At 38.1% G+C, this 11,583-nt stretch overlaps 1 protein-coding gene across 1 annotated transcript in view; it reads right to left on the reverse strand.

Annotated features, from left to right (window-relative positions):
• DYTN (dystrotelin) overlaps window positions 1–11,233 on the reverse strand; it is a gene marked incomplete at both ends in the record, with an annotated part of 51,130 nt that extends 39,897 nt beyond the window's left edge. Inside the window, 2 exons of the mRNA XM_082841590.1 lie at window positions 2,363–2,437; window positions 11,215–11,233. Coding sequence (XP_082697716.1) covers window positions 2,363–2,437; window positions 11,215–11,233 — 94 coding nt within the window. The remainder of the gene's footprint in view (window positions 1–2,362; window positions 2,438–11,214) is intronic.
• Window positions 11,234–11,583: the final 350 nt, after the last annotated feature.

Here is an 11,583-nt window from a genome sequence, read left to right on the forward strand (position 1 = left end):
ATTCATCTTTCATGTTCAAATATCATTTTTTCTTGTCTACAGCCTAGCTTGAGAAGGAATATTGTGTATAAAAATGCAAATGCATCACTTAAAAAACTCAGTGATCTTTATAAAAGAGCAGTTGCTGAATTAGACTCCTTAGGTCTCACCCTTGCTTTAGTAATGTTTATTGTTTTGATCTTGGTCTCATCAGTATTATTATCCGGAAAGGCACTTAATAAAACCAAAGTTGCTTACAAAAAATAATGGTTTATTTCTTACATATTTTTTATCACCTTCTCCTAAAAATGTTACAAGGCAATAAATATAAGGAAGAATGAGATAGAACTAACCCTATGGTTTCTTGCAGATGGAGGATGACAGACAAAATGAATAAACACCCACTTGTGCCATCTGAGATGGGGATGTCAGTGGCACCAAGAGCTGCTGGCATTTAAAATGCTTCAGACTGTGAAGTGATAAAACCCTGCACTTCTGTCTACTTTGTAAATCAACCTCAGATCCACAAATCTAGCACGTATGATAAAATTTTTTATTTGTTCTCTGATACTGCTTTTAAAGGGAGAGTCTAAGAAAGTGAGGGGTATGTTTTGGGATGTGACTGTGAAAAAAACGTGGCTGCATGTGGTAGAGACTGCAAACTCTTTTATCGTTATTCAATCACAAAACCTATCACCTCGGCCTGGCATGCTGTACACAGGATGCTGCGTCTTCTGCCGAGACTTCTGTATTACAGCAAAACAGATAATAGTGGTGTCCATTAATCTCACCACCAGATTTGTGCAGGAACGCTCTCCGGCTCTCCAGATCCTGCTGCCTGGAGCTCACAATATGTTTATCTCGGTGTTAGGGACTTTTGTTTTCCAATTTTTGTTTGGTTATCTGTTATAGGTAGAACTTTTCAACTTCTGATTTCGTGTACTGTTACTATTTCCCATGCATATTATTTATATTCACTGTTTCTGATGCAGGCGTAATAAAAAATTCAGAAAGGTACACCCTCGAATTACACTGTACACACCCAGGCTCATATGAACAATGATGAAGGCTCATGTGAGCATTGGCTACTAACTTTCTTTAATAGGAGACATTCTCCAGGAAAATAACATGATTGAGGGTAAATTTTTAGTGAGCATCTTCTGCCTTTTGCTGATTTCTGGAATAATATAAGTAATTTGTCTATATCAGTGATTTAAAAAAAATTTTTTTTAAAGCCAAGAATCCCTTCTTCAAAGGATACTTTCACAGAAATGCAATATGGAAGATAAAGCAAAACAGAGTTGTTCTGGTAGAGGAGATAGCCTTTTGGGTTTTCCTACTTGCCTATTCTTCCTTTTCCCACCTTGCTGGGCCTTTGGGTTTTCTCGACTTGCCTCTACTTCCTTTTCCCACCTCGCTGGCCCTTTCTTACCCTACTTCACACCCATGTCCATTCTGTGAAACACAGTTTGAAAATCACTGGTCTATCTAACTTATTAGGCAGAGGCAGAATATTAAAAAAAATTCAACCTTTAGGAAAAATGACATATGTATGTGTATGTGTGTGTGTGTGTGTGTATAATACAATTTATATATATATAATACAATTTATATATAAAACACAATTTTTTTAGGTCTGCTGTAATAAATGTCATAAATTACACAAAGTGATTTTTTAAAAATGCAATACAGAACTTATTAGAAATCAGTAACTTCAGATATGCTGAATGCCTGTCATTTTTCACAGCCAGGACCCAAGTTCATTTTGGAGAATTTTTACAGGATAAAAATTTTTACTGTATTTTACCTAGATAACGGTATAGGAAAAGAAACCATGGCATTCAATCAGATAAAATTTAATGCAAAAGAGTAGTTCTCATGAAATTCTCAAGCGATTTTTAAACTTTATGGCCTGAGGATTATTCATCTGAACTTACTTTTGCAGGTTCAGAAAGAGATGGGGGTACAACTTTAAAATGCAAGTCTTAAGTAGTAGAAGGAATTTAGAAATGTTTATATTTGAATCTACAAGTTATATTAAACTAACTTATTTTGTGATTTTATTTTGCATCAATATTGGTATCCTGAAAAGGAACTAAATAAACAAAAAATTTGCAGAAACCAAGTAGGAACATTTTTTTAAAGAATTAAAATCCTCATCCATGAATTATTGTCTATTGTCAGTCAGCGAAGCTACATGTGGGTGGAACACAGGTGTATCTTCCACACTCCATCTTCTCTGTTACAAGTAGGGTAGATGCACAGGTCCAACCTTCCAGATCCAACAGTCACTCACATGGGCGGAGTTTTTGGTTTTCTATGAATTTTACATTACACATCAGGGTCAGATTATTTCAAGTATTTCAAGAGAACCTGTACTTACATTGGCACAAGGTTTGCACTGATCGTAATTTGAAGGCTGTTCTATAAATGGAATTCTCAATACTATTAAGAGCATCTGTAAAGAAAACATGAAATATCATAGATAAAGGACTGTCTCATTAGATAAATCCTGTATCCTAGAAGGAAATCCTAGAGAGCATGTAGCCCTACTTTATTTTGCAGATGAGGAAATCAAGTTCTAGAGCTCTCTTTCCTACCTGGGAACAAATAATAATGGACTATGCTATCCTAGGCTGCAGGTGACCATAGAGAGCCTCCTCTGAGCCCACCAGACTAAGGAATCCCCCAGTGAGGAGACTCCTCCATGAAGCTGTCCACTTTTTATATAAAAATGAAATAGCCTATGAAACAATAAGACAAAAAACTATCTGTAGAATATAAATTCAGTTTGTTAATATATTCTAGTCATATGTACACACATACTTATGCATCTATGAAAATGACTATCCATCCATTCATTCAGCAGATTTTTATTGAGCTCTTACTATATGGCCCTGGCATGATTCCAGGCTCTTGAAATATAGCAACTAACAAAACAGATAAAAATTCTTGCCCCGTGGAGCTTAATTTCTAGTGTCATTCATCAGATTGTTAACAGTGGATATCTTTGAGTGCTCGAATTCTTAGTTATTTTCTTCCTACTTGTCAATATTACCTAAATTTTCTATAAAGAGCACATGTTATTTTTATAATCAGAAAAAAATTATTAATATACCTTCTTTTACCCACCACCAACATCACTACATCAGTGGCTAGCATTTCTGAGCACTTACTAGGCACTGAGTATGTATTCACCCCTTTCACAGTGTGGAGAAGAGAAGAGGAGAAGAGAAGAGAAAGCTCTGGAGCCATATCTAGGTAATAGAAAATGTATATGTAATATACAAATGCCCTGTACATTTGTATATGTAATAGAAAATGTATATGTAATAGAAAATAGAAATGATCAAAACATATGAAAAAAAAGTTGAAAGACTAATTACTATAGAAGACTTTTTGACGAGGAAAAACAGTCATCAAAGATAAACAACCATAAGCAGAGATAGTTTTGCAGGCAAATTCCTTTAAACTTTCAAGGGATAGGGGAATCCCTGTTACTCAACTCTTCTAAAAACTGGAAAAACTCAGAAAACTTCCCAGTTTAGTTTAGGAGGCTAACATAACTGTAATACCAACATTTGATAAAGTTTTATTGAAAATATTGTTATTGCTGAGAGAAACTAGTTAAATTCTGATTTCAGACTTTGAAGGAAATTGGTCTAATTGGCCAAGGAAAATTGTCCAATATGAGATGGTTTCAGCATCAACTCAAAAGTCTGAAGTTTGAAGTCTCATCTAAATACCATCTAAATCAGATATATAAATATAAACAAATCTTATTTAAGATGAAATCAAAGATAAAGCATAATATATTAGCAAACATTTTCAAGAACATATTAAAGAATTATGTTCCATGATATGGAAAGATTTATTTCAGGAATTTAAAATTTGTTCAACAGTTAATTGATATATTAAAGGAAGAAAAAAAGTTACTGAACCAGTGGATTCTCAAAATGCATTGGTAAAATTCATCAGCCATTCTGATTTTTTAAAAACTGGTACATGATCTAGGAAGAGAGGAAACATCCTTAAAACGTCAGAAATAAAAGGCAAATTTCGTATAAAAGTGAGATAGACAAAAGACATCCCTGTTAAAGTCAGGAAAAAATCACCCCCATCCCCCTTTTCACCACTGTGATCCAACTCTAGTCTGAAGCAGAGAAATAAAATACAGGGCATCAGGACCACCCCTGTCCCCTCCACACTGTGCCAGATAGGGCGGAATCTCCTTGATAGACCTTGAAAGATAGCCCTCCAGGATGTCAGTATGAGTCCATTGGAGCTGGCATATAATAATAGAATTGGAACTTATTTGCTGTCCCTGTTTTGGAATTCTAATCTACAAAAACAAATAAAAGTAAGAGTTATAAATTTTAGGAAGGAAGAGATGTACAGATGTTCTGATTGCCTCTCTATCCAGATAATTCATGAGGATCATCTGCAAGTTGGCTGGATTTAGGACAATTGTATGAAAATCAATAACTTTCCTTTATATCAGTGGTTTTCAAGCTTTATCTTGCATCAGATTGCAGAGCTTACCCCCAGAGTCTGGGTGGGGGGGCCTGGGTATTTCATTTCTAATCCCAGGCGATGCTCATGCTTTTGGTCCAGGAACTATACTTTGAGTACCACCGCTTTATACCAAGAATAATCAGTTAGAACAGGTAATTTTTAACATCTAAAAAATGCCTAAAGTAAACAAAACAATGTGTAAGACCTTATAAAGCTTTATTGAAAGCTATATTAAAGATAATATGAATAAATGGAGAGATCTATTTCCTCCATTACTGGATATTCCTGGATTAGGAATGTTCAATAGCATAAGGATATGAATTCTCCCCTACAAATTTAAAGCAATTCCAACCCAAATTCCAACTACCATTTTGAACTTGACAAAATAATATAAAATTAATCTGTAAGAATAAATGCAATGTGTGCTTATTTCAGGAGCAGGTAGAGTAATGGAACAGGACAAAATCAGAAACTGACCTATGTATACATAGGGTTTTAGCATATGATAAAGATGATGTTTTAACTCAGTGAGAATCAACAACTTCCCTTTATATCGGTGGTTTATATCAATGAGGAAATTATAGATTATTTAATAAATAGTGTTGGGGCCATTGGATGAATAACTATTTAGAAAAATATAATATAGGTACTTTAGTTCAGATCATAAACAAAAATAACACCAGGATGTATTACAGAGTTAAACATGAATTCTTAAAACTCTAAGACAATTAAAAGAAGAAATTTTTGTCAATCTTGAGGTTGAAAGATGTTTTAAAGCATGATTATAAGCCCAAATCCACAGCAATGTGTCTATAACTTAGTATGGTCCTATTTTTGTAAATGATAAAAACTAATAGCAAGAAAGAACACAATAAACACAGTAGGAAAGGTTATATATCAAACTTCTGTTTATCTGGGTACAGGAGTACATCATGGGAGGGGTTTAATTTTTTACTTTCTATAACATGATAGTGATCTGAATGGTACTGGGGAGAGAAAATTGGGGGGAGATATGAGGCACAATTTTCTAGGGAAATTGACAGGGATTGGTGGCTGATTGGTTGTGGGAGGGAGACCAAGTGTAGGAAATAATGGGGGAGGATAAAGTTTGTGCATAGAGGTGGAATGGGAATTCATTTTCAACATCTGAGTTTGAGGTTTCTGTAAGACATCTGAATGGAGATGTCCAATAGGCAGTTGAAACTACCTCCCAGACACTTGGGAGTCCAGGATTCTGGAACTGGGACTTGTCCCCAGAAACTTGGGCTTGGAGTACAGGGAGTTGGAGGGCATGGTCCTTGGACTGCAAATCCTGGAGCTAAGGTGACCTGAGAGAATAAGCAGACATATTGGTCAAGGTATCTTTCTGAGAAGGCTTGTGGATCAAGCAGAGTCCAGGTGAAAGGCAACAGGTCAGAAACTGAGAATGCTGGACTAGAGCCAGAGGGTTCCACATGGTGATGAAAAGGAGAAGTTTAAAGAGATTTCCCAGCATGGAGGGAGTAGCCATGAGAAATTTTTAGAGTATTGCTGTCCAATAGGAGAAATACAGTATGATTCAAATATGTCACCTTAAATTTCTAGCAGCTACATTTTAAAAAGTAAGAAGAAACAGGTGAAATTAATTTTAATGATTTATTTCATTTAATCTATCAGATTATTTAATATGTAACCAACATAAAAATTATTAATAAAACATTTTCTGTTCTTATTGTCTTCAAAATTCAGTATCCTTTTTACACTTGCAGCACATCTCAATTTGGACTAGCCATATTTCAAGTGCTCCATCGCCACATGTGGCTAGTGGCTACCAGACTGAGAGCTCAGTTTTAGAGAATACTCGCTGGGAGGGGGAGCTGCTCAGGGTGTTGAACAGGACTCAATTTTTGATTCTGTATCTGGGGGTCAGGGTTGCTATTTAGGATGGGATAGATATTTAGGAGTCATTAGTGTTGACTGTGGGCAAAACCATGTCCATCTACTAGGTTGCCTAAGAAGAGTGCTTTAAGTGAAGAGAAAATTAGGCTAAGTAACAGTACGCCTGAGAAACATAATCATTTAAGTACAGAGGAGAGAGAGAAACCTAAGAAGAAGAAGAAGAAGAAGGGAAAGCCAAAGAAACCAGGAGACAGCAATGGTACAAAGGCCAAGGAAGGTGAGTTTCAGAAAGTAGAGACAAGCCAATAATTCAGTATGTGGAAGCCACAAGGAGATCAACTATGTGCTAAAAATTAGTCTCTGTTTTTGATTAACTTGACTATTAAAGCCTTCATAAGAGCACTTTTATGGGGGTATGGGGGCCCTAATCAAATTACACAGGATTGATCAATGAATGTAAGGTAAATAAAAAAACACAAAAGCAGACAACTCTTTCAAGATCCTTAATCTGAAGGGAAGAAAAGAGGGCCATCGCTAGAAGAGCACACAAAATCAAAACTAACTTTCAAAGGCAGGAGAGATTCTAAAATGTATGTATGGGTCATGGAGGAGGGGTCAGGAGAGAGGATGAGGTTGAGGGTCCAGGAAGTAGGGTTCCAGGAGGTACTTGATATAGCAAAGTCTGTCTCAGAGGACAACATGTTCCCATAGCCACCCAACATCCATTCACATTTCTTCTGGTGAACCACCTTCCCCTGAACTTAGTCCGTGAAATTCTAGCTGGGTTCATTCGAATTCTCCTATTTCCATGGAGGACATGTGGCCCAGGCCTACACGATCAATGAGAGCATCATTGCCCTCCCCAGATGTGGACTCATAACCAAAGTCAGGCAAAGAATATACCAATGAAATTTGGATCAAGGACTCTTTGTTCAAGTTATCAGGGAAGAAGACTTATTTTTTCCTGTTGGACTTGAAATTGGAATCATAGCTTGGAGCAGCAGTTACTCTCCTGTTGGGATGTGTAGCTTGAGCATGAAACCAACACACGAAGGAGAGTAGAGATGAACTTGGAGATGGAGAGAAACCATGTCCTACTGACATTGTCTGGGCTCAGAGCAAGCTAGTCCTCCCTAAGGTAATTAATTATATAAGGTAATAAAGACTCTTTGAGCTAAGTTCTCTCTTACAAGTAACTGAAATGTAGCTAACTGATACAATCTCTGAGGTAGAGGCAATGGATGGGGGAAGATGTACAGGTGAAGGAATTAGCTTTGGCAAGAAGCCCCTGAGAGGACATCCCCTCATTCCCTGAGAGGAAGAATAAAAGGATATGATGGTGGGTGTGGGAAAGAAGGCATGTCTGAGGGTTTCTGTTTTCTTTATGAAGTTGGGGACAAGTTCACTCAGAATTAGGAAGAGATGGTAGAGCAGAAAACTTGAGGAATGGTAAAGATAAGGTATTGTTACAGCAGGCAGTGAGAGAGGAAACCAGTCACACACTTTGGAAAGAACTGCCAAGCAACGTTGCATCTCTAATATTTCTTGTGATAACAAATTTCAATTAAATAGACTTTATACCCATAATGCTCACTTGAAAGCAAGGTTTCACATGCAAACAAACTTTGACCCCAGGACTTACTTGTATTTATTATGCTGAAGGGAAGATGCCTTGAGGAAAATAAAACTATTTTCAAATTTATTGTCAGCTGATTACCATAAAACTCAGGCAACTGGGAGTAAATGGTTTGTGTGCTGGAGAAGTGCTTGTGACTAGAAACACAGCAGGCTCTTTAGCCTTTGCTAAGCAGGCCCTGAACAAAACAAAACAAGGGATTGATGGGGGGATTTCATTGATTCAAACATATGTGGCAGGATAATTTATGGTGATATTAATTTCTTACTTGTTCTTGCAGCAGTGGGAGAATTTAAAGAATGAAAAGGCAAAGTTTCCATGTCCATTTCTGTGTATGTTCCAAGGTCTAAGCTCTTTTTACTCCTTTGGGAGACTTACCACCTTTTAAGGGGTCAGTGTTTCAGGGACCACCCTGAATTCAACCCACTCAGGCTTTAGTATGAAAGGCCCATCAAAGAATCAATGCCATCCATGGAAATGGGAGAGTTGGGATCAACACTACTAGAATTTCATGGACTAAAATCAGGGGGAAGTTGTTCTTCCAAAGCAGGTGCACTGGTTCAGCAGAAGAAACGTGACCAGATGCTGGATGGCCAGAAGAGCAGGTTCCCTCTGAGAGGGGCTCTGCTGTGGCAAATATCACCTGGATCTCTCACTGCCTGAACCTCAACTTCATCCTCTGTCCCGGCCCCTCCTCCCTGACTCATATACATACAGACATTCTGGATTCTCAGTTGCCTTTGAAAACCAATCTTGATTTTAGTTTTGTTCTAGCTCTGACTCTCTTTTCCCTAGAGCGGGAGAGATGCTGATACCTGGACAGGAAAGTGGGAGATGCCTAACTGGGCTTCAAGTTTGAGGGCTGATTCCGGGGCTTCCCTTACTAGCAGTTCCCCGGGTGGAGGGAATGGCTGCGTTGTGTAACTAGGGAGACCAGACACTAGGCTTGGCAAGGATTTCTGTGTCCAGTCTTGACAAGGAGTCCCCTGTCTTAAAGTGGACCCCAAAGCCAAAGGCAAAGAGCAGAGTGAGCGGCAGCCACGATGGTACTTCAGACCAGATATTCTGAACACTTCAGACCAGATGTTCAGGAAAAACCTGAAATGGTTTCTGTCTGTCTCAGGATGGCTGCTTCCCAAACTTAACTTAGTCTAAATTTCATACCAAGTGACAGTGACTAGCTTTTGGTTTGGAAAAGGCTGTTTCTTGCCCTTGAGTGTTGTGGCGTGAAGTCATGGCTGTTCCACACATGGCCATTGAGTGCCGGGCACTGTGCTAAGCCACTCAGGGCGTTACAGCGCTGAACCAAGTCAGACCCACCCTTGAGACCTTAGAGCATAGCCCTGGCCTCTCCCTAAATATACCTCGATTCAATGATCAATATATGATCATGAGTCAAAGACACCTACCTTAGGGGAATGTGGGCTGTGCCTGAAAGTGTCATTAAACAAGAAAGCTTATTTAAAAACCCTCTATATTTTGTTATTCTTTTTTGAACAGGTATAACCATATCAGAGACCTACAATTCACTCTCTTTTGTTTACTATTTCCTTATGTTTTAAAAATGCTTAGTTTTCAGATAAGAGTCCAATGTTAGAGTAGGGGAAAAGTCATACCTCTGCCCTAAGTCTGGAGAAGGAGAACACGTGGAGAGTAGCCACAATAGTGTGGAAATGATTTACAAAAATGTAACGCCCGGCATTGTTTTTCCTTCTGGAAACTGGCCAATTTGTGTGCCCTGGTTCCGCTCAGATGCACCAAATGAACACGAATCAGCAAGCTAGGGAGTCTGCAGGTTCCCAGATGCTGCTGTTGGTGGAAGAGTGATTCTGTGGCTGCTCTACCATCTGGCCCATCACACTCCTGTCAAGTTATGTTTTGCAGTGTCATCTGATGAAGTTATGCAGCATAACATAGCAAGCTGTGATATAGTACTCGGGGAAAACGAATGGGTATCCCAGGTGATTCACCAGCAGCCCTGCTTCCTGAAGGCTTTTTTTTTTCTCCTGCTGGTAAGAGAAGACTCAAGAAAGGAAGCAACTGCTGGATGTATCAGACCCAAAGCTATAAACAAAGTAATTTGAGATGTTCAAAAAAACAATAATATAAGCTTCAAAGCTACATATGGTCTTGTTCATGGAAGCAATTTAACTGGGAACCTTGTTTTGCTTTAAACGATTCATATTTTTACTTAGCCAAATCAATATGTGTCATTTTCTACAGATACTAAGAACGTAATAAAATTTCTTTCAACAGCCCATCATCTAGTTCGATGATCCAGAAAGAGATATTTTAGGCCAGTCGTCCTAAGTGGGCAGCATCAGCATGGCCTGGGAACTTGTTAGAAATTCATGTCCTTGGTCCCCACCCTGGACCTACTGAGTCACAAACCCTGGAGGTGGAGCCCAGCATTTTAACAAACCCTCTAAATGATTCTGATGCACACACACTACATTTAAGAAACACTCTTTAGGGAAAAAAGGGGGCTTTGAATGGATTATCTACTGCTTTGTGTTAAGCTTACTAATAAGAAGGCCCAATACTGGGAAACCCAAAAATAATTGGAATCATTCCAAATGTTGTTTTAGATAAATAACTTGAGATAGTACAGAATTTTATATAAAACAAGCCAAGTTAACAATCTAGATCTCAGCTAGGGGAATAAGACTGCCACTAGGTCCAACAATAAAAATATCACAAGCCAGTCCTGGGCCTACCCTAGCATTCAGAGATGCTGGAAGAAAAGGAAATTAGTTTCCCTCTATCCATTTATCAAATAGTCATATAATAACAGCTGTGAGACTTTTCTCTCAACTTTGGCCTCAAATAGTACAGTGAACTTACCCCTGACATTAAAATATCTACAGTGATGTCATTTTAATAGTAAACTATGAAGATATATGTAAATAAGGTAAGCCACTTTTTGTGTCTTTGAATAGCAATTTAAAGTGCAATTATATTGAGATCAAGTCTTTTGTTAAATTATTTTTTGGTGCTTTGGGGACAACAGACCAAATACTCGTCAATATGTTATGAATTTCTGTTTAGAAAACGGAGAAAGTCTTTTCAATCATCCATTAGTTTCTTTTTCAGCCAGCCATTTGCCAAATGTCACTCCTCTGCAACTCGGAAGTCTGAAAATACAACGTCTGTGCCTGAGTTTTTTGTTTGCAAACTGTGCTCAAAAACTTAACAGTAATACTTACCTTGTTTATCTGGGTCCATTTTAGGAATTTCTTGGAATAACAGATGGCAAGAAGGTCCTTGTAACTGGAAATGAACCAATATTTTAAGCAGGAGCTTTTGCAGTGGAATTGCCAGATGTATCAGAGATATTTTAGGCCAGTGGTCCTAACTGCTGGGTGGGGAGCAAAAAGGCAACTAAGCAAAGTCATTTCACCCGTGGGACGATGACTACAAGGTGTTCAAAGAGACTAAAAACTCCTGGGAGGGTTTAAAATAAGGAAAGCAGGGAGAAGCTTCTTATGCTGGTCACTTCTCTAAGGAAGCGGGAAACAAACTCCTGAAACTAATACGGTGAATACTTAGAACTTTTGAGGCATTATAATTTTAAG

The sequence above is a fragment of the Leucopleurus acutus genome (assembly GCF_964270905.1).
Source record: "Leucopleurus acutus genome assembly, chromosome: 6".
NCBI classification, from domain to species: Eukaryota; Metazoa; Chordata; class Mammalia; order Artiodactyla; family Delphinidae; genus Leucopleurus; species Leucopleurus acutus.